At 39.4% G+C, this 24,342-nt stretch overlaps 1 protein-coding gene across 2 annotated transcripts in view; it reads left to right on the forward strand.

Moving 5' to 3' along the window:
* The window catches only part of Sh3yl1 (SH3 and SYLF domain containing 1), a 47,443-nt gene extending 24,883 nt beyond the window's left edge, over positions 1–22,560 (forward strand). For both annotated transcript variants that reach the window (XM_021179031.2, XM_085830276.1), the window contains exons 6-10: positions 286–414; positions 1,971–2,133; positions 2,802–2,880; positions 21,255–21,311; positions 22,219–22,560. In XM_021179031.2, the coding sequence (XP_021034690.1) occupies positions 286–414; positions 1,971–2,133; positions 2,802–2,880; positions 21,255–21,311; positions 22,219–22,409 (619 nt within the window). In that variant the 3' untranslated portion in view covers positions 22,410–22,560. The remainder of the gene's footprint in view (positions 1–285; positions 415–1,970; positions 2,134–2,801; positions 2,881–21,254; positions 21,312–22,218) is intronic.
* Positions 22,561–24,342: the final 1,782 nt, after the last annotated feature.

Here is a 24,342-nt window from a genome sequence, read left to right on the forward strand (position 1 = left end):
AAGTTAAACTATTCGCCATCTGAAATGTTGTATGTAAGAAAAGTCTATACTCAGCACTCCTCTCTGGTTGAGAAAACTACGCCCAGATCTCTCTCTCCAGTGTAATCCCACCATACCACCGGCCCTTCTGTAGCACCTCCATGTGATGTGTCTTCCCACAACTGCCTTCTCTTCAAGCCACATTAAAACTCTAGCTCAGCCAAGAAATGCCATGGCCCAGGAAGATAGGCCTTGTGGCTAAGTGCCAGTGATGAGCAGTCACTATGGTTCTGTCATCTTTTGTAGGAACCTGGAAGGCAACGTGTCCCTGAGGAGCTCCGCAGCCGTCTTCACATACTGCAAGTCCAGGGGCCTCTTTGCTGGTATCTCCCTGGAAGGAAGCTGTCTGATTGAGAGGAAAGAAACCAATCGGAAGTAAGTTCACACAGAGTCCCTCTGGTTTTTCTGAAGTACACACTGAGAAGATAATACTTCAAAAGTTGTCATAGTCTAAGAGTTTGCACTTACATTATCATTTAAATACCTCAAGGTCTATATTTAAAATCTGTAAGATGAAATCAGTGTTGCTTGGGGCTGGGGAGCTGGCTCAGCAGTGAAGAGCACCTGTTGCTCTTACAGAGGACCTAGGTTTGTTTCCCAGCACCATCATGGTGGCTCACAACCTCAGCCCTAACTCCAGTCCCAAGGGATAAGACACTTTCTTCTTACCTCTGAGGGCACCAGTCAAGCATGAAGTCCACCCAGGCCAAACACATAAAATAATAATAAAGTAATTGAACATTTTGAAAAGTAGTATAATCTTATGAAAATAAAGCTTAGACAAAATAAAGCATGATACATTTTTCTTACTAATACTTTCCAGCTACCTCCTCGTTCTCCTCAGTCTTCTTTTGCCAAATACGATGCAATCATGGCATACATTCAATTGCAGATGCATTTATTTTCTACTTGGCATTGTAATAAGCACAACCATAAGTTTTACTAGGTGACAGCGTATACTAGGTGACAGTATGACATTACCATGCCTTGTAATGAGCATGCAAATGATACTATGGGTCAGTCAGAAATACCTCACTACGAAAGACTTCCTATCACCACATTCTGAAGTGTCTCCTTCCATACCAAATAGAGACCAGTTTGGATTCAAAGCCCAATTTGATTTCTCAAATATTTGTTGCTATCTCAGAAGTTCCTTAATCTTGTGTCTGGACAGTTTTTCCTCAAGTGGGTCTTAGAGATCGAACCCAGCAGACTACAGAATCACAAGCCCAAGGGGACCAGAGCCTAAGTGGCAATCAGGACCCTGCCAATATTGACAGACACTCTACTGAGTTTGGAGTAAATGCTGCTACCAGGCTCACACCAGCTTTCCCAAGAGCACATATCATACTGCTGCCTTGCCTATAAGCCAGAACTAGTCTGATGAGGGAAATTAAGGTTTGCAAAAGTCATCCTAGAGAAGCAAGAGAGATGTCTCTGTCCACTTCTGGTTTCATGAAGTTGAGAATGCTTTTAGAAACTCCTAATTCTAGGTCTTTGGCAGCTTTCTTCCTAAACCTCAGCTAAATATTAGGTAAACTATAACAAGTAATCCCTCAGTGAACTGTAAATCCTCCAGCTAAATGTTTTAAAGAAATCACAAAGCTATGTATAGGACTTCTTTTTTAGAAAAACACAAAAATAAGGCATATGGAATATGTGTACTTTATATGTTTATGTGTTTCTATATAACTTGTGTCTATGTGTGTATATATGATATGGTTCTTATATGAAGAAAAGTGCATATCAATATGTACATACATTAACCTAGAAAGTGAGTTTGGGGTAAGCCTAAGAGTGAGACATGGGGTAAGACTTGTGGTATGTGATGTGCTTCATAAGAACGACTACACATGTGTGTGAGTGTGCCATATTTACCTCCAAAGCAGCTCTGCATGCTACAGAGATGTTCTTCACTTTGTATTTACTAGATTTTACTGTCAGGACATTCGAGCTTACGACATTTTGTTTGGAGATGTTCCACAGCCTGCTCAAGCTGAAGATCTTTATGAAATTCTCAATTCCTTCACTGAGAAGTATGAAACTGAAGGGCAGCGCATCAATTTGAAGAAAGTAGCCCGGGAGCAGAGGAAGGTGCTGTGGTCTGGCTTCTCGTCTCTCTCAGTGAACACAAGGGGTTCTGTCTTAGGACAGCCAGCTCTGAGAGCAAGTTCCCAGCGATACACTGAACTTCCTTTATGATTCATTTATGTAATGTCTTCAGAAATGTCCTAGAGTTTTGGCAGGTAGAGATTTTAAAAATAGTTTATCATCTATAATTGTATGTCTCTTAGGATGAAGTCTGGTAACATGGGAGAACCAATTCTAGCTGTGACTTTCTTTCTTTGGTCCCTACTTTGTTCCTGTTGTGCAGAGTGAAATTGAAGTATAGAGTTTAAGTTCTCACCGCCTTTCTCTGCTGACTGTTCCCTGTGACTATATCCCTGGAGTTACAGCCCCCTACAAACCACATACAGTTGTCAGAGGGGGAATGACTCAAGTGCCAGAGCGCACTAGACCACACACACACACACACACACAACACACGTCAGAGAGGGAGGGGCCCAAGTGCTGCAGTGTACTAGGTCAGCCCACGTTAGAGTCTCACATCCAGCCCTGCATACATACGAGTTTCTAGGAGCCCAGTTAATAAATGCAAAGGCAGAAACCTGATAAATGAACAGGTTAGAAGCAAAATCATCCTATTCTCATAAGTAAAAGTAGATTTTTAAATGTTGTGTATTTATTCTTGTGCTTCCCAGGCCAAAGAATTACCTCCAAAACCATCGTCAAGGCCCCAGCCAGCCCACCCGCCTGTACAGCTGAATGCTGGCTCCCAGGGTAAGTGCTGCTGTTGAGCTTAAATATAATAATATTTAAATAATTATTAAGTATTAAGAAAACAGTTTAACCTTTGTTATATTTTAATATCGAATAGAAGAACATTTAAGAGAAAAATGAAGGTTCAGCCTCTTCTAAGCCACGACATGGGCTTTCATACACAAGTCTTCACTGATGTAATATGTGAAGACATCTCTCATTAATAAGGTATTTTCTTAAATCTACAATGAGATATATATTTATATTTAATTTTTTATCATATGGGGCTTGAGAAATTACTCAACATTTAATACCACTGGGCACTCTTGCAGAGGAAACTGTCTCCATTCCTAGCACCCACATGGCAGCTCAAAAGTCTGTAACTCTATTTCCAGGAGTCTAGACACCCTCTTCAGGTCTCTGTGGGCAGTGCACATGTGTGGTTCACATAACACAGGCAAAACATTCATATAGATAAAATAAAAATAAAGGAATCTTTAAAAATTCAATTTATTTTGCTGTATGTGCTTGTACATGGTCTCCATGAAGTGAACTAGGTATAGCTATGCTGAGGACCAGCCTCAGTCGTTTCCGGGTTCTCAAGAGCAGAGGATCGGATCACCATGAACTCAGTCTCAGCCTCAGGCAGTCACAAAGGTGCAAGCTGACCGGTGACTCATTGCTGCTCTGAAACTGCACTTGGAGACAGCTTGTTCTCTTTCTCTCTCTCTCTCTCTCTCTCTCTCTCTCTCTCTCTCTCTCTCTCTCTCTCTCTCTCTCTCTCTCACATGTTTTTTCACTCTCTGAGTTCACCTCAGTCTTTTATTGGTAACACACTTCCTTGTTATACAATAATACAAAATCAAAGCCTTTTCACTGTTTTCCTCAAGCCAATTCATTAGCTTTCCTGGAAAACCCGTGTGACTGTGCCACCAGAAAGCACAATGCACACACAAAGTCACGGTCCAGTGTCTGCTAAAGCAAGTTACACATTAACTTCTAACTCTCAGAAAAACCTCCAAATCCCAGGTGATCTGGGTGTAAACTTGAGGTTAGAGTACCAGCATGACAGAGCGGGGCTAAACAGGCTAGGGTCATGGTAATATTTGTAACTTGTCTTAAATTTGCAAAAATCTCTTTTTTTTTTTTTTTTTTTTGGTTTTTCGAGACAGGGTTTCTCTGTATAGACCTGGCTGTCCTGAACTCACTCTGTAGACCAGGCTGGCCTCGAACTCAGAAATCGGCCTGCCTCTGCCTCCCGAGTGCTGGGATTAAAGGCGTGCGCCACCACGCCCGGCTGCAAAAATCTCTTGATTAAGCTCACCCACATATGTATTTCTACAGTGCTTTTCAAACTTCTCCATATGCAATAGTAATTCCTCTTGCTGCTTCCTCCAGGGCTCCATCACAGGCCCACATTCTATCTCTTAAAACTTGTACCCTATTTTCCTTAGGCAGGCGATGCCCGGGTGTCAAATCCGTTCTGGAAGGTCCGCTTGCTAGTCCAGCTGACCCAGCTAGTTCTTCTCTGTCTTGTCCCTTGTGTTTTCTACGGGCATCCCTGTCCTTAGTGACCCAGGCCCAATGTTTCTTTTCCTTGCAGTCTTCAATTCTCCTAATTACTAAAGCTTCAGGTTTCTCAAAAAAACATTTCCTGCTTCAAATATCTGCTGCTACAACTCAGTCATCATGGGTTGGCTAAGATTTCCCAAAGAACAATTAAGGCCTTCACATGCAGAGCCCCTTGTCCTGTTATGCCTGGGCTGGCTGCTTGGGTGGCCAGAGCCTGAGCAGTTTGTTGCTATGGACATCAGAGCCATTTCCTTCTCCAGTAATGCTCTCACTCTGTTTCCCAGAAAGTTCTACCAGAGTTGTATCTGAGGACAAAGATGATATATTTTTTTTTGATTTTTAATATTTTTATTACATATTTTCCTCAATTACATTTCCAATGCTATCCCAAAAGTCCCCCATAGCGCCCCCTCTTCCCTACCCACCCATTCCCATTCTTTTGGCCCTGGCATTCCCCTATATTGGGGCATATAATGTTTGCAAGTCCAATGGGCCTCTCTTTCCATTGATGGCCGACTAGGCCATCTTTCGATACATATGCAGCTAGAGACAAGAGCTCCGGGGTTCTGGTTAGTACATCATGTTGTTCCAAAAATAGGGTTGCAGATCCCTTTAGCTCCTTGGGTACTTTCTCTAGCTTCTCCATTGGGAGCCCTGTGATACATCCAATAGCTGACTGTGAACATCCACTCCTGTGTTTGCTAGGCCCCGGCATCGTCTCACAAGAGACAGCTATATTTGGGTCCTTTCAGCAAAATCTTGCTAGTGTATGCAATGGTGTCAGCGTTTAGAAGCTGATTATGGGATGGATCCCTGGATACGGCAGTCTCTAAATGGTCCATCCTTTCATCACAGCTACGAACTTTGTCTCTGTAACTCCTTCCCTGGGTGTTTTGTTCCCAATTCTAAGAAGGGGCACAGTGTCCACACTTTGGTCTTCATTCTTCTTGAGTTTCATGCGTTTATCAAATTGTATCTTATATCTTGGGTATCCTAAGTTTTGGGCTAATATCCACTTATCAGTGAATACATATTGTGTGAGTTCTTTTGTGATTGTGTTATTTCACTCAAGATGATGCCCTCCAGGTCCATCCATTTGGCTAGGAATTTCATAAATTCATTCTTTTTAATAGCTGAGTAGTACTCCATTGTGTAAATGTACCATAATTTCTGTATCCATTCCTCTGTTGAGGGACATCTGGGTTCTTTCCAGCTTCTGGCTATTATAAATAGGGCTGCTATGAACATAGTGGAGCATGTGTCCTTTTTACCGGTTGGGACATCTTCTGGATATATGCCCAGAAGAGGTATTGCTGGATCCTCCGGTAGTACTATGTCCAATTTTCTGAGGAACCGCCAGACTGATTTCCAGAGTGGTTGTACAAGCTTGCAATCCCACCAACAATGGAGGAGTGTTCCTCTTTCTCCACATCCTCGCCAGCATCTGCTGTCACCTGAATTTTTGATCTTAGCCATTCTGACTGGTGTGAGGTGGAATCTCAGGGTTGTTTTGATTTGCATTTCCCTGATGATTAAGGATGTTGAACATTTTTTCAGGTGTTTCTCTGCCATTCGGTATTCCTCAGGTGAGAATTCTTTGTTCAGTTCTGAGCCCCATTTTTTAATGGGGTTATTTGACTTTCTGGAGTCCACCTTCTTGAGTTCCTTATATATATTGGATATTAGTCCCTTATCTGATTTAGGATAGGTGAAGATCCTTTCCCAATCTGTTGGTGGTTTTTTTGTCTTATTGATGGTGTCTTTAGCCTTGCAGAAGCTTTGTAGTTTCATGAGGTCCCACTTGTCAATTCTCAATCTTACAGCACAAGCCATTACTGTTCTATTCAGGAATTTTTCCCCTGTGCCCATATCTTCAAGGCTTTTCCCCACTTTCTCCTCTATAAGTTTCAGTGTCTCTGGTTTTATGTGAAGTTCCTTGATCCACTTAGACTTGATCTTAGTACAAGGAGATAGGAATGGATCGATTCGCATTCTTCTACATGTTAACAACCAGTTGTGCCAGCACCATTTGTTGAAAATGCTGTCTTTCTTCCACTGGATGTTTTTAGCTCCCTTGTTGAAGATCAAGTGACCATAGGTGTGTGGGTTCATTTCTGGGTCTTCAATTCTATTCCATTGGTCTATTTGTCTGTCACTATACCAGTACCATGCAGTTTTTATCACAATTGCTCTGTAGTAGAGCTTTAGGTCCGGCATGGTGATTCCACCAGAGGTTCTTTTATCCTTGAGAAGAGTTTGTGCTATCCTAGGTTTTTTGTTATTCCAGATGAATTTGCAGATTGCACTTTCTAATTCGTTGAAGAATTGATTTGGAATTTTGATGGGGATTGCATTGAATCTGTAGATTGCTTTTGGCAAGATAGACATTTTTACAATGTTGATCCTGCCAATCCATGAGCATGGGAGATCTTTCCATCTTCTGAGATCTTCTATAATTTCTTTCTTCAGAGACTTGAAGTTTTTATTATACAGATCTTTCACTTCCTTAGTTAGAGTCACGCCAAGATATTTTATATTATTTGTGACTATTGAGAAGGGTGTTGTTTCCCTAATTTCTTTCTCAGCCTGTTTATTCTTTGTGTAGAGAAAGGCCATTGATTTGTTTGAGTTAATTTTATATCCAGCTACTTCACCGAAGCTGTTTATCAGGCTTAGGAGTTCTCTGGTGGAATTTTTAGGGTCACTTAGATATACTATCATATCATCTGCAAAAAGTGATATTTTGACTTCATCTTTTCCAATTTGTATCCCTTTGATCTCCTTTTGTTGTCGAATTGCTCTGGCTAGGACTTCAAGTACAATGTTGAATAGGTATGGAGAAAGTGGACAGCCTTGTCTAGTCCCTGATTTTAGAGGGATTGCTTCAAGCTTCTCACCATTTACTTTGATGTTGGCTACTGGTTTGCTGTAGATTGCTTTTATCATGTTTAGGTATGGGCCTTGAATTCCTGATCTTTCCAAGACTTTTATCATGAATGGGTGTTGGATCTTGTCAAATGCTTTTTCCGCATCTAACGAGATGACCATGTGGTTTTTGTCTTTGAGTTTGTTTATATACTGGATTACGTTGATGGATTTCCGTATATTGAACCATCCCTGCATCCCTGGGATGAAACCTACTTGGTCAGGATGGATGATTGTTTTGATGTGTTCTTGGATTCGGTTAGCAAGAACTTTATTGAGGATTTTTGCATCAATATTCATAAGGGATATTGGTTTGAAGTTTTCTATCTTTGTTGGGTCTTTTTGTGGTTTAGGTATCAGAGTAATTGTGGCTTCATAGAATGAGTTGGGTAGAGTACCTTCTGTTTCTATTTTGTGGAATAGTTTGTGAAGAACTGGGATTAGATCTTCTTTGAAGGTCTGATAGAACTCTGCACTAAACCCATCTGGTCCTGGGCTTTTTTTAGTTGGGAGACTATTAATGACTGCTTCTATTTCTTTGGGGGATATAGGGCTGTTTAGATCATTAACCTGATCTTGATTCAACTTTGGTACCTGGTATCTGTCTCCCCAACCAGAGCAGTCTCCTCTCCCCAACCAGAGCACTCTCGATATATTTTTAAAAGGCAAAGCAGACAAGCATACAAGAGAGAGAGTAATGCCATCTGCATACTAGAAAGACAGAAATACATGATTCAGGTTGACTGTGCTCCTGCACCCAAAACTATGTCATGTAGTCACATTGGCAACCATGTCTCACCTGACATAATTAGGTTTTATAGACACCTAGGTTTCTTCTCTTATCATACCTGTTTTAATTTTTAAAAAATTAAGGTCTTTTAAATTTAATTAATTATTTACATTCCAAATGTTGTCCCCCTTCTTGGTCCCCCTTCTAAAAGCCCCCCACCACATCCCATATCCCCTTTGCCTCTAAGAGGGTGCTCCCCCATCCATCTACCCACTCCCACCTCATTCTAGCATCCCTCCCACTGAAGCCAGACAAGGCAGTCCTCTGCTACATATGTAGTGGGGACCACAGACCAGCCCATGTATGCTCTTTGGTTGGTGGCTTAGTCCCTGGGAGATCTCAGAGGTCTGGTTAGTTGATACTGTTGTTCTTCCTATGGGGTTGCAATCCCCTTCAGCTCCTTCAGTCCTTCCCCTAACTCTTCCATAGGGGTCCCAGTCCTCAATCCAATGGTTGGCTGTGAGTATCTGCATCTGCCTCAGTCAGCTGCTGGTAGAGCCTCAGAGGACAGCCATGCCAGACTCCTGTCTACAAGCACATCTTGGCATCAGCAATTGTGTCAAGGCTTAGTGTCTGCACATGGGATAGATCCCAAGTTGGGGCAGTCTCTGAATGGCCTTTCCTTCAGTCTGCATTTTTCGTTCCTGCAAGTCCTTTAGAGAAGAACAATTCTGTGTCAAAATTTTTGAGATGGGTGGGTGGCTCCATCCCACAACTGGGGCCATGTCTATCTACTGGAGGTGGTCTCTTCAGATTCTATCTCCCCACAGTTGGGCATTTTGACTAAGGTCATCCCTATTGGCTCCATGAAGCCTCTCAAGTCCCTGGAGTTTACAACTCTCTAGTAGGTCCCTCTAGCCCCTGCCCCACACTGCTGCATATTTTAGTTCATTCTCCTGGCCCTCTGGGCTTCTCTTAGGTCTCTCCCCATACCTGATCCCGTCTCCCTTTTTCCCCTCCCCCACTCAGGTACCTCCCTCCCTCTGCCTCCCATGATTATTTTGTACCACCTTCTAAGTGGGATTGAAGCATCCACACTTGGGTCTTCCTTCTTGTTAAGCTTAAAGTAGTCTGTGAGCTGTATCATGGGTATTCTGAACTTTCTGCCTAATATCCACTTATCAGTGAGTACATACCATTTATGTCCTTTGGGGTCTGGTTACCTCACTCAGGATATTTTCTAGTTCCATCCATATGCCTGCAAAATTTGTGATATCCTCCTTTTTAATAGCTGAGTAGTATTCCATTGTATAAATGTATCACATTTTCGGTATCCATTCTTCAGTTGAGGGACATCTGGGTTGTTTCAAGCTTCTGGCTATTATAAATAAGGCTATTATATATAAGGCTATTATAAGTAAGTATGAACATAGTGGAGCTCATATCCTTGTGATACGGTAGAGCGTCTTTTGGGTATATGCCCAGGTGTGGTATAACTGGGTCCTCAGGTAGAACTATTTCCAGTTTTCTGAGGAACCGCCAGATTGATTTCCAGAGTGGTTGTACCAGCTTGCAATCCCACCAGCAATGGAGGAGTGTTTCTCTTTCTCCACATCCTCGCCAGCATCTGCTGTCACCTGAATGTTTTATCTTAGCCATTCTGACTGGTGTGAGGTGGAATCTCAGGGTTGTTTTGATTTGCATTTCCCTGATGATAATGGATGCTGAACATTTCCTTAGGTGCTTCAAGATTCCTCAGTTGAGAATTCTTTGTTTAGCTATGTACCCCATTTTTTTAATTGGGTTATTTGGTTTTCTGGAGTCTAGCTTCTTGAGTTCTTTGTATATTTTAGATATTAGCCCTCCATTAGATGTAGGGTTAGTAAAGATCTTTTCCCAATCTGTATGTTGCCATTTTGTCCTTTGCTTTACAGAAGCTTTTCAGTTTCGTGAGGTCCCATTTGTCAGTTGTTGACCTTAGAGCCTGAGTCATTGGTGTTCCGTTTAGGAAATTTTCCTCTGTGCCAATGTGTTCAAGGCTATTTCCTACTTCCTCTTCTATGAGATTCAGTGTATCTGGTTTTATATGGAGGTCCTTGATCCACTTGGACTTGAGCTTTGTACAAAGAGATAAATATGGATGAATTTGCAGACTGCCTGTTAGACCAGCACCAATTGTAGAAAATGCTTCTCTTTTTCCACGGTACGGTTTTGGCTTCTTTGTCAAAGATCAAGTGTCTATAGGTATGTGGGTTTATTTCTGGGTCTTCAATTCTATTCCATTGATCAACCTATCTTTCTCTGTTCCAATATCATGTGGTTTGGTTTTGTTTTGTTTTTTATTGCTATTGCTCTGTAGTAGAGCTTGAGGTCAGGGATGGTGGTTCCCCCAGAAGTTCTTTTGTTGTTGAGAATAGTTTCCACTATCCTTGGGGTTTTTTTTTTGTTAGTTCATAGTTATTCAGTATAGTACTCAAAGTTATTGCTAGAGCAATTAGACAATAAAAGGAGGTCAAAGGGATATAAAATGAAAAGGAAGAAGGCATGGTATGACTACTTACAGATGATATGATAGTATATATACATAAGCGACCCCAAAAAGTCTACCAGAGAACTCCTACAACTGATAAACAACTTCAGCAAAGTGGCTGAATATACAATTAACCCAAGCAAATCAGTAGCCTTCCTCTATACAAAGGATAAATGAGCTGAGAAAGAAATTAGGGAAATAGCACCTTTCACAGTAGTCACAAATAATATAAAATATCTTGGTGTAACTCTAACCAAACAAGTGAGAGATCTGTATGACAAGACCTTCAAGTCCCTAAAATAAGAAATCTAAGACTTCAGAAGATGTAAAGATCTCCCATGCTCATAGATCAACTTAGTAAAAATGGCCACCTTAGCAAAAGCAATCTACAGATTCAGTGAAATCCCCATTAAAATCCCAACTCAATTCTTCACAGAGATAGAAAGGTCAATTCTCAAACTAAGACTTTCATACTTGAGTACTGACTGCCTTTATATCGTTTCCACCCCTTTCTCTCTCCTCTCTAATTCATTCTTCTGCTTTCCCAATTCCCTTTCAAATTTATAACTTCTTCCTCTTTACTTTTTAATCAAATAGTACATATATATATATACATGTATATATGTATATGTATATGTGTGTATACATATACACACATACACATATATATACATATATAATATATGTGTAAATATATACATTATATATATATATATATATGTATAATCTTTACATCCCTTCCATTCTTTCCCATTGTGTATATATAGAATCTTCTTCCATGATGTTCCAAGTGCCTTGTTTGCAGGGCACTAGGATTGGATTGTTTTGTATTGACCTGTTGAACTGTATTGTAGATATCACCTAGGATTGAGTACCCCACAGTCAGTCATTGTCTACATTGTGACCAGCTGTGCCATCTCTATAATGATTTCCATCTGCTACAAACTAATGAGAACTACACTTATCTCTGTGTATAAAGATAAGTACTTACAATGCAGTCAAAAAATTATACTGCGAAAAAAAAAGAAAAAAATTATACTGGTTTAGAAAAATGCAAACAGTAGGTTCTTCTATAAGGTCAATGACCACACTGGCTGTGGGTAGTTGATGAATTTCCTCCTATTGAGCAAGGTTAAGTCCAATTAGATGGTTGCTAGTTACCACTATCTGTAAGAGCCACTATTGCACCATTGGTGACATCTTACCAGGGTGGTCATTTTTTAGTCCATAGACTTTACAGTTAGGCAGGACTCTCTTTTCTCCCTTGATTACATGTATCCCTTGGTAGCTTACATGAACCTTGCAGTACTGCAGAGGTATTCCTAGGGAAGAGGCTTTTAGGTTTACCCCAGTTGTATTCCTCCAAGTCCTGTGTCCAGAGTGTTCTGTCTTCAGCAGTAGTAGTAGAAAGTAGAACTTTCAAGTTCTAGGAGGCAACAAAGGGCAAAATAGCCTGTGATGTTTTAGATGCTCTTGGATTCCCCTGGATCCCCATGCTTAGCTTTGGGGTTTTGTTAGTGAGTCTATGACTCTTGGAGAGATCAGTGATACTGATCACCCCCGAGTGGCATAGCATCATTTACACTATAAATATCTGTGTGGGTGTGTGTGTGTGTGTGGGTGTGTGTGTGGGTGTGTGTGTGTGTGTGTGTGTGTGTGTGTGTGTGTGTGTGTGTGTAAACAGAAAATAGTATGTTTCCCCCTCTGGCTCCAACATCCTTGGTGTTATTTAACCTTCCTCTGTTCCTCCCCCTTCTGCATTACATTCTTTCCTGAACCCCATTTTCTCATGTCCCCCTTCATAGCACCCTTGTCCTCCTATCTCACTCTAGAGCTCTTTCTCCTGCATCCCCTAGTCACTTTCCATCTTCCTGGTTTAAGAGTAGGTCTCTCCAGGTTCTTTACTCACATCTTAGAATTCACAAATGGGGGAAACCATGTGGCATTTGTCTTCCTGCGTATGGGCTACCTCATTCCATGTGTTTAGTTGCAAGTTTTGTGAGTTCACTTATTCCTGGGCATATGCCAAAGAGTAGCATAGCTGGGACAAATGGTAGATCTACGTTGGGCTTTTTTGATAAGTCTCCACACTGATTTGCATAGTGGCTGTACCAGTTTGCATTTCTACCTACAGAGAGCAAGGGGACCCCTTTCTCCACATCCTCTCTAGCATTTGTTGCCAGTTTTTTGGTTTTGTTTTTTTGTTGTTGTTGTTGTTTTTTGTTGTTGTTGTTTGTTTGTTTTTGTTTTTCGAGACAGGGTTTCTCTGTGTAGCCCTGGCTGTCCTGGAACTCACTTTGTAGACCAGGCTGGCCTCGAACTCAGAAATCCACCTGTCTCTGCCTCCTGAGTGCTGGGATTAAAGGTGTGCACCACCAAGCCTGGCTGCCAGTTGTTTTCTTGATCTTGGCCTTTCTTCCTTGTTAGAGGAAATATCAAAATTGTTTTAATTGTGTTTTTCTAATTATTAAGAATGTTGAACACCTAAAGATATTTCTTTACCAATATTTTTACTTCTTCTTTTGAGAACTTTTTGTTCTGATTTTTAGCCTATTTTTAATTGGATAGTTTGTTATCTTTATTCTTTATTTTTTTTGAGTTCTTTCTTTATTCTAGATATTAATTGTCTGTAGGATGCTTAGCTAACATTCTTTCCACTCTGTAGGCTTTCTCTTGACTGTTACCTTGTTGTACAGATACTCTTTGGTTTTATGAGATCATAGTTGTCAACTGATGACCTTAGTTCCAGGGCCAATGCAGTCCTTGTCAGGAAGTCCTTCCTTGCACACACATCTCGTGGGCTCTGCCTACATTTTATTCTAGCAGCATCAGCTTTCAGGTTTCACACTGAGGGCTTTGATGCATTCAAAGTTCCTTTTTGTGCAGCATGGTAGACACCAGTCTAATCCCATGCTTCCAAGTGTGGGCATCCAGTTTTTACCACAATATTTGTTGAAGAAGCTGTCTTTTTTCCAGTGTGTTTTTGGTATCTTTGTCAAATATGAGTTAGCCATGATCATGTACACACATATTTAGGTCATTGTTTAGTTCAGTTGATTTGCTTGTCAGTTCTTATGCTGGTCCCATGCTGTCTTTATCTCTGTATCTCTCGACTATAGCTTAAAACCTAGTATGATTATTCTTTAGTCTTTCTGGTTAGGATGAGCTATCTAGGGTCTTTGTGGCTCTGTATGACTTAGGACCTTTTCTTTTTCCTAATTTCTATGAAGAATGTAATATGGATTTTGATTGCATTGGATCAAAAGTAATCTGTAAATTTCGTTTGGTAGGATGGTCATTTTTTTTTCAATATTAATTCTACCAGTACATGAATGTGGAGGTCTTTCTGATGTGTTCATCTGTCTCTTTCTCTAGAGATCTAAAGTTTTCATTGTGAGAGGTCTTTTACGTTCTTAATTGGGTTTATTCCTAGGTATTTTCTTTATTTTCATTATTTCATCCTATCTTACATATATTGATGTTTTATCTGCATGTATGTGTGTGTGACACATGTGGACAGTGCCTAAGGAGACCAGAAGAGGGTATTAGACTCCTGGGAAGGGAGGGGAGCAGGCAGTTGTCAGCTGCCATGTGCAAACTGGGGATCAAGCTCAGGTCTTCTGGACTAGCTTAGCACTTTAGTCTCTCAGCCATCTCCCCATCCTCTTTTCTTTCTTTTTTCTTTTTTCTTTTTTTTTTTTTTTTTTTTTGGATGGGGGTTAGAGATGGGGAGTGAATTGGGTGGTGGGTTTCTTTAATTGTTGTAGTTTTGGTTTTTATTTGGTTTTGCTTTTGTTTTTTCTTTCCCTGAGGCTCATTGGAATGGAAATGTTTCCACAGTCTCTGTCAGGATTTTTTTTACTAGTATCTAGAAAGACTACTAATTTTTGTTAGGTGATTTTTGTATCTTAACACTTCATTGAGAGTGTTGATCATTTCTAGAAGTTTTCTGGTGGAATTTGGGGGATTTCTTAATGTGTAATATCAAATCATCTATAAGGAGGGATAATTTGACTTATTTTTCTATTTGTATTCCTTTAATTTCCTTCTCTTTGTTTTATTGCTCTAGCTAGGTTCCAAGTGCTATATTGAAAAGAAGTGGGGATAGTGGACAAACCTGGTTCAGTCCTAATTTTAATGAGGTTTCTTCAAGTTTCCTACATTTGGATGATATTGACTATAGGTTTGTCATGTAGAACCTTGATTAGGTTCAGGTATGTACCATCCGCCTGCCTATTGTTTTTAGGACTTTATTATAAAGGCATGTTGGGTTTTGTCAAGGTCTTATTTTTGAGATGATCATGTGATTTTTGTCTTTAAGTTCATTTATATAATTTATTACATTTATTGACTTAAATATATTGAGTAATTCCTGCATCTCAGAGGTAAGGCCAGCCTGATTGTTCTGGATAACCTTTTTTTATATAATTCTGTAATTGTTTTGCAATTTTTTTTTTTTTAGTATTTTTTGTATCTATCTTCACCAGGAATAGCAGCCTATAGTCTTCTTTTGTGTTGTGTCTTTATTTAGTTGGGGTATTATAGTAATATGTGCTTTGTAGAAGGAATTTGAAAGTGTTCCTTTTGTCTCTATTGTTTTGAATAATTTAAGAAATATTAGTTGTAGATCTTCTTTGAAAGTCTGGTAGACTTGTATGGTGAATCCATCTAGCCTGGGTGTTTGTTTGTTTGTTTGTTTGTTTAATGCAGAAGGCTTTTCATTACTATTTTGATCTCCTTTTTGGTTATGTGTTTGTTTAGGCTGTTGGTCTCTTCTTGGTTTAATTTAGATGGTTTAGATAAATCTAGAAATCTTCTCAATTTTAGATTTTTCTAACATAATAGACTGGGTTTTTAAAGTATTTCTATATAATCTGAATTTCTTTGGCATCTGTTGAAATACTTCCCTATTCATCTCTGATTTATTGTTTTGGGTTATCTCTTGTTTCTTTCGACTAATTGGGTTTGTCAATGGTATTTATCTTCTCAAAAACCAGATCTTAGATTTATTGATGCTTTGTATTATTTTATTTGTTTCTATTTAATTGGTTTATGCAATGGTTTGGGGGTTTTGCTTATTTGGTTTGTTGGTTGGCTTAGTTTGGCTTTGGCTTTTCAAGACATAGTTTCTCTGTGTAACCTTGGCTGTCCAGAAACTCACCTTGTAGACTAGGCTAGCCTTCAACTCAGAGATCAGCCTGCCTCTGTCTGCCAAGTGCTAGCTAGGTTCAAAGGAATAGGCCACACCGCCTGGCTTATGCTCCAATTTTTAATATTTCTTGTCATCTATTGGATTTCAGTTAATTTATTCTTGCTTTTCCAAATTTTTTAGTTGCATCATTACATCAGCTATTTGTATTTTGCAGGATACTTTGAGGTAGGCACTTAGAGCTATAAATTTCCCTTAGGACTGATTTTCCTTTTTATTACCTTTCAAATTAATTAACATATAATCACATTACCCCTCCACATCATTTCCTTCTTGCCCTCCACTCCTTTTCAAATGTATGGGCTCTTACTTTTTATCATTATTATTACATATGCAAATAAATATGGAAATGCAGCCTGCTGAGTCTGACTTAGGCTGTTCATCTCTGTGCAAGACTACTTCTCCCTCAGCAGCCACTAACTGTCTATAGCTCTTCAGATAGAGGTTGGTGCCTGTGTGATTTCCCTCATCTACATTGACATTTCTGTTGATGTTATCATTTTCTGGTCTTGTTAACATTTTTCTGGTCTTTTTAAGTAGACATATTGAAATTTTGTGGGTATTCTTTCTGGCCCTATCTAGAAGACACATGTACAGCACATGTCTTGGTTTTTTGGTTCTTAAAATCTTTCCGCTCCCACTTTCACAATGTTCTCTGAGCTTTAGGTATAGGAGATGTCTTGTAAATATATCAGTAAGTGCTAAGCATCCCATAGTGACCTTTTCTCTGAATTTTGACAAATTGTGGATTCCTGTCATGTCTTCTACAGCAAAAGAACTATACTACCCTGTGAATATGAGGATAAGTATTTATAATACAGTTAGGGATCATCCTTTTTTATTAAAGTGATAGTAGTAGGTTCTCCTCTGAAATGTGTGATCTCGCAAACAACAGGTAGTCAAGCCTCCAGGTTTACAATCCTAGTCATGAGTTCCCCCTTATTGAATAGGTCTTAAGTCCAATAAAACAGCTCTTGGTTCCACCAAGACATGTGTCTTGCCATGCTGATCAGGGCTGTTTTTAATGTGTCCCAGGGGGCTTTGCTGTGTTCTGTTTAATTTTTATTTAGTTCTAGGATTTTCAATTTTTCTTTGACCCCATTTATCATTAAATAATGTGTAGTTTCATTTCCATAAGTTTGTGAAAGTACTAGAAGTTCATTTGCTGTTGTTTTTTTAAAGATTTTTTTGTGTTGTACTCAGGTCAGATACAGTAAGTTATTTTAATTTTTGAACTTCTTAAGATTTGTTTTATGTCCCAGTATGTGGTCTACTTCAGAGCTTCCATGTGCTGCTAAATGGAAAGTATATTCTTTGGTTTTGGATTGAATATTCTGTAGATCTCTATTAAGTCCATTTGATATATGATATTGTTTAATTCTGATGTTTCCTGTTTATTCTTTGTCTAGGTAGCCTGATTTGGGGAAAAAATAGGTACTAAAATCTCCTACTATTAATGAGTTGGAGTTAATCTGTTTCTTTAATTCCAACTTTACTCTTTTTATAAAATTGGATATTCCAGAGTTTCATACACACACACACACACACACACACACACAAATATAGGTGGTAATGTCTTCTGTGTTAATTATGCCCATGATAAAAAAGCAGTGTTCTTCTTTTTCTCTTCAGATTAATTTGTCTAAAGTCTATTTTGTCAGGTATTAGAATAGTGACTTTTCAAATTGCTTTCTGGTCCCATTTGCCTGACATATTTTTTCAGTCCTATCCTTTTAAGGTAGTACCTATCTGTGAAGGTAAGATGAATTTCTTGTACACAACAGACAAGTGGATTTTCTTTCTTAATCTGTTCAACTAACCTGTGTCTTTTGATTAGAAAGTTGAGGGCATTAGTGTTTAAAGTTACTATTAAAAGGGGTATATTACTTGCTGTCATTTTGTTGGTAGTGGTCTTCCCTATTTGTGTTCTTAGTCATATTTTGTGTTTTAGTAATTTTAGCTTTATTTGTTTTCTTTCTGTAGTGTCTTAGCTATAATCATTCTTCTCTTCAGTCCAAACTATTACTTCCAGTATTCTCTGGCAGGCTAGTTTGCTGCACATTAATTTTTTTAGTCTGTTTATATTATGGAATGTTTTTCCTCCTCCTTTTGACTATGGTAGGTAGTTTTGCTGGGTATAGTAGTCTAGGTTGGCATCCGTGGTCTATTAGAACCTGAAATACATTGCCCCAGTTTCTTCTGACTTTTAAAGTTTTCATTGGAAAAAACAGCTGTTATTCTGGTAGGTTTTCCTGTCTATGTGACTTGAGGTTTGTCCCTTGCATCTTTCAGTGCCCATTTTTGCTCTGTGTACTTAGTGTTCAGCTATAATATGCTGTGGGGCATTTACTTTCTGGCCCCACCTACTTGGTGTTCCCTGTGCTACTTATCATTTGTATGAGGATGTCTGCTGTTAATTTGCAGCTTTCTTCTGTAATTCTCTTGACCTGGTATATGTCACTGACCTGGTATTCTTCTTTTATACCTATAATTTAAAGAATTGGTCTTGTGATGTTGTCCCAAAGTTCCTGCATGCTCCTTTCCTATTTTTTTTAAATGTTTCATATTATTTGCTTGAGTGGTCCAGTCCGTTTACTTTACTTTTCCTACTTATATTCTATCTTCTCGTTGATCCATTCTACTTGTAAGGCTTTCCCCTGTGCTGTGTTGTTGAATTTTTCAGTTCCATATTTATTTCAGCTTGAGTTCTCTTCAGGATTCCTATCACATTACGGAATTTTATTTTAAAATTTTTAATTGTCTTTGTCATTTTATTTATCTATATATTTTTGTTTTCTTGAATATTGTTCAGGTGTTCAATACTATACTCTTTAACTTCATAGAGCTATTTGTTCATATTTTCTTTATAGTCCTTGGATTTTTTTGATGAAGTTTATGATTCTTCTTTCAAATTCTGTGTCCTAGAGTTCATCTAAGTAATTCAAAGAACATTTCTATGGGACTAGTGGGTTTATGGGCACAGATCATACTGTATTGGCCTGTCATTATGAGTTTTTGTACTGTGACCTGGTCACATGGACTTCTTCCATTGTCTGATGTTCCATGCTAGCCTACCCCAGGCTGGACTGGTGCAGGAACTGGGATGGCTAAGCCTACAAATATCCAGATGGTGCGGTGGAGCTTAGAATGGGGAAATTTACCAAAGAAAGCTGTGAAGCCAGAGATATGCCTGAGAATGGTGTTAGCAGGCAAGGAAGGGTCCATGTGCTGGTCAGGTTTGATCAACTTGACACAAAGCTGGACATATCTGAGAAAGAATATTAATAAGCCTATGACATGACTATGATGTATTTTCTTGATTGATTTCAACGTGGTACAGCCCACTCCACTGTGGCCAGTCCCACCCCAACGGGTGAACCATGGAATTATAAGAAAGGCGGTTGAATGTGAGCCTAAGAGTAAGCAAATGAGCGGCTTTCCTCCATGGTTCCTTGTCTATACTTCTGTCTACTTCCTAGCTTTCCCTTAATGATGGACTGTGACTAAGAGTACATAAGCCAAATAAGCCCTCTCCTTCCTAAGTTTGATTTGGTTATTATTTATCGCCATAGTAGAAGGTGAACTAGTGAAATCTAATCATCACATTTTCATAACACTTACTATTAGAATTGTGTTTTTCATGTATCTAGTTTATTAACAAGCCGATTATGTTAAGTGTATACTACAGTGTAATATTTCATAAAATAGAACACAAAGTTAGTTATACCTTGGATCTTTCCCATCAAGAATTTTCAGTATAGGAAGAACATTACATGTTAGAATGCACTTCCACTACTATTAGCAGATGAAGGACTAGAATAAACAGTAATGTTCTTCATGCGGCTAACAGGCTTGTCACAGTCCCACTTCTAAGTTCAAAGTCCATTTTCTTAGATCAGATTCCTCACTCATACTGCTTTTGCACATTTCTCACCACAAATATTACCATCTTCATTTCCTACCACAAAAGTTCCCCACCATGTGTACCCCACCCAGATACAGTCCTCAGCATATAATGCACCCCTCAGATACATACCCACCATGGTCCTGTCTATCACAGCTCTCCCAGCTCCTGCATGGCTAACTTTTGTTTGTGTTGGAACATCTTGATGTGTTTCTAGGGCAAGGATGACATATTTCCTTGTTAGCAGGATCATGATCATCCCAATATGTTAGTGAATTTAGCTCTCTTCATATATTTTCTGGTGTTGTAGGTTTACTCCTTAGTGAAAAACTCTTCACTGGTATATTTATTTTCTTGCTTAAATTATGAAAAAAATTGTATTCTTGGGGCATATGGAGAGGAGGCAATTTCCAGACCTCTAGTACTTGGAGGAGTTCCTCAGAGCCTGCTCAGTTGAGAGCATGAGAATATGGTTTGAATGTTGAAAGTGGGTGCCGCGCATTCTTTCTGCTGGGAAGGCCTGTTGATATTCTTTAGTCAGCCATAGTGGGACTCAGCTCACTGTGGTTTGTAGACTCTAATTGAGAAGGAAAAATATGATTATTTAATTCAAATAATTGGTACTTATATTATGTTGCAAGCATATGCCTTATGACTATTTAAATTCATCTTGAACTTTAGCTGTCTATCAGAAGCTGTACAGGGGCTCATCTGTGTGAAATCTGACTGTTTAGAGATCCCTGTGTGGGCCTGTAACCTTTCTTGCTAAAGTTTCTTTGGGTGCTTCTGTGCATAGACCATGGACTAGTATCAGGCACTTCAGCTACTTATGCCTTGTACGTGGTCTTTGTACAGTTTTGGGCATCTCTCAGTTTACAGCCTGACCCAGTAGTGTAAACCTTTAACAAGGTCAGGATTTGATGGTTTTGTGTGTGCATATTTTTTGTTTATTATATATTTTCTTCATTTACATTTCAAATGCTCTCCCAAAAGTCCCCCATACCCCCCTTCCCCTACCCACCCACTCCCCCTTTTTGGCCCTGGCGTTCCCCTGTACTGGGGCATATAAAGTTTGCAAGTCCAATGGGCCTCTCTTTCCAGTGATGGCCGACTAGGCCATCTTTTTTATACATATGCAGCTAGAGACAAGAGCTCCGGGGTACTGGTTAGTTCATAATGTTGTTCCAACAATAGGGTTGCAGACCCCTTTAGCTCCTTGGGTACTTTCTCTAGCTCCTCCATTGGGAGCCCTGTGATCCATTCAATAGATGACTGTGAGCATCCACTTCTGTGTTTGCCAGGTACCTGCATAGCCTCACAAGAGACAGCTATATCATGGTCCTTTCAACAAATTCTTGCTGGTGTATGCAATGGCGTCAGCATTTGGAGACTGATTATGGGATGGATCCCCGGGTGTGGCAGTCTCTAGATGGTCAGCTGAGTTCTGGTTTTGTGTGTTTTATATACTGTAGTAAGCTTTTAAATCTCATCCTCCTCCCCCCCCATTTTATTTTTATCTTAACAGGTAATAGAAATGAATATAAGCTATATCCTGAGCTTTCTAGCTATCATGAGAAAACTGGTAAGTAAAAAGCTATTAAAAATTACTTATAGCCACCGTATTACAATCACGGTGGAAATCAATTAATTTCCAGTTAATTTGATGAGTTATGAAAATATCTTGGAAAGTGTTCATAACTCTATATTTTTTAAGTAAGTTTAATTGTGAATATTGTTTAGTGACAAGGCATGCTTTTGGTCTCTGATAGGCTTTGAGAGGCCAGTAGAGACTGTGCAGGACCAAGCATTGCCATTTACAGACCATGGCTTTGTAGTAAAATTGTTTCTCCACTTGTTTTACTTAAATATTCCTTAGAAATTTATCTTGAAAGAATTAAGCACTTTTTTAAAAGTGAGTTGAATATACACTGAGTCCAAAGATTAAACGGCTATTAATTTAATGTTCTAAATTTGCCACGGAAGTCATCAAATTATATGCTACTGAATTTATAAACTATTGAGAAATTAGCCATTTTGTATAACTATGAGTAATATTGTCTAGAAACTGGGTAATCAAAATTGTAAATATTATCATGTAGATAAAAATAGTTTAAATGTCTTTCCTGGTGAACCTTGTGCTTTTGGCTTTTCCTGGCTCAGCTGGGTCCTGCTGTTCTTGTTTTCATGGTTTCTTCTGTGACCCCATGGCTCTGGTCCCATTGTACACAACATATAGCATTTGTGGAGGCCAAAAGTCAACTTGTAGGAGTCACTTCTCTCCTATCATGTAGATCCTAGGGATCTATCTCGGGTCCTTTGTCTTTCAAAAGGAGAGAATTCTAAGGTTAACATGTGAACATTGAGAGATTGTACAGTAGGTGTTCTGACACCCTTTATGGAGCCAAAAATCAAACCCTAACTGGTGAGTTTCCCATACTTCAACTTCTATCCTAAAATATTTATAATTTGATTATATTTTCTTGTTTTAGGCAATTTGAATCAGCCAATAGAAGTGACAGCATTATACTCTTTCGAAGGACAACAGCCAGGGGACTTGAATTTTCAAGCAGGAGACAGAATCATAGTTATATCAAAGACCGACTCAAATTTTGATTGGTGGGAAGGAAAACTTCGAGGTCAAACTGGAATTTTCCCAGCCAACTATGTAACTATGAATTAAAGTTCATGCTATTTTGTTACTTGATAATTACACAAAAATATTTCTACACAGACAGGATTCACTCTTTACTTCAAGCACACCCTTGCTCTGCAAATGTTTTTATCCGGTTGTAAAATATTTTCTCTGCATTATAAATAAATGGTTAAATTAACATGCGGCTAAGCACTTTGTGTTCACACAATCAGATAACTGTTCTATAGTTGCCATCGACAGGTTTTATGGACATGATTCTTTGGTGTTCCTCAGACAACCCCCACTGACCCTTGAGTCTGACTGCTTTCTACCTCTGTATTGATATAAACAAAGCTTGTCTGGGAAGGAATAACATGCGTGGGTCAACTTCTGAACATCTGTCTGAGTGCAGTTTGTTCTTTTCATTTAACAAGGATTAAATGATTAAATGAGCTTGTGAACATAACAAATAGGAGGCTCGCACAGAGGACAGGGCCCTCAGAGTCTTCAACAGGGAGGTCTGTGTCTGACCTTTCCCACCCTGCCGAGTTCTGTGATCTGTACTCCCAAGACAAACCATAGAAACGAGAGTTTCTCTAGTTATAGGAGTTATAGAAACTAGAACCTCTTCTTCTGAAAGCAAATCTTCATGCCTAGAAATAGCAATCTTCCTCCCCCATCCCTCCACCTTTCCATCTTGGAACTAACCATAAGGAAATTCTCTCGTGTGCTTTGCCTGATAAATCATAAGAGCCAGGCACAGGCAGGGAGTATCAGGTAGTGGCCGTTTGCCAGTTGTAGTTATGCATAGCTGTCCATTCATCATGGAACTTAAGGATAAATCAGTCTGTAGGCTACCATAAAAGATGTCCCATAAAATAATGATCAAATATATTTCTTTTACTTCTCCCCTGCTCGCTTGTCACTTGGGAATGGGTATCATCATGCCCATAGGCATCATTGTTATTTGGGAATGGGTATCATCATGACATTATGGGACTGGCAGAAAACGGGTTACTTCCTTTCTTCTTCTGAAGTGAGCAATATCAAATCATCTTACATAGCTCAGTGAATACTTGCCCTGTACAAGAAATGTACAGATTTTGGTTAATTTGTAAGCCTCCGACCAGCCTCCATGACTGATCTTGAACAATTTACCCACCCTCTGTGTCTCAGTTTCCCTACTGCTGATGATTGCGTAAATGCTTAGAACAGTGCTAAGGACATGAAGAAATCATGAGACATTAGCAACTAATGTTATGTATCCTTACATGACAAAGAATCCTGCCTTGTCTAGTGACCACTCGGCTTGCCCGCATAAGTAAGACACAGGAAAAGGGAAGAGGCCCTTATGGTGGGGATGTGAAGTAAGATATATTCTAAGTGGATTTAATTACTCCACAATGATAACAGTATGGTTTGTATATGCTCAACCCAAGGAGTGGCACTATTAAAAGGTGTGATCCTGTTGGAGTAGGTGTGGTCTTGTTGGAGTAGGTGTGGTCTTGTTGGAGTAGGTGTGTCACTGTGGGTGTGGGTTTTAAGACCCTCATCCTAGCTGCCTGGAAGTCCATATTTTGCTAGCATCCTTCAGATAAAGATGTAGAACTCTCAGCTCCTCCTACACCATGCCTGCCTAGATGCTACCATGTTCCTGCCTTGATGATAATGGACTGAACCTCTGAACCTGTTAGCCAGCCCCAATTAAATGTTGTCCTTAAAAGACATGCCTTGATAATGGTGTCTGTTCACAGCAGTAAAACCCTAACTAAGAAAGAAGTAGGTACCAGGAGTAGGGTATTGCTATGATAGACTTGACCATGTTTTTGTTTGGAAGAATGTGGGTTTGGGGACTTCGGATTTGGAAAGCATTGGAATGATTTAAGTGGGGCTTAATGGGCTATCCTAGAAGTAATATGAAAGACTTTCTTGCTGAGTATGATTTGAACTGTGCAGACCTGGCCCAAGAGGTTTCAGAGGA

Source organism: Mus caroli, unplaced genomic scaffold, assembly GCF_978045245.1.
Source record: "Mus caroli unplaced genomic scaffold, Mus_caroli_1 scaffold_14, whole genome shotgun sequence".
Classification (NCBI taxonomy): domain Eukaryota; kingdom Metazoa; phylum Chordata; class Mammalia; order Rodentia; family Muridae; genus Mus; species Mus caroli.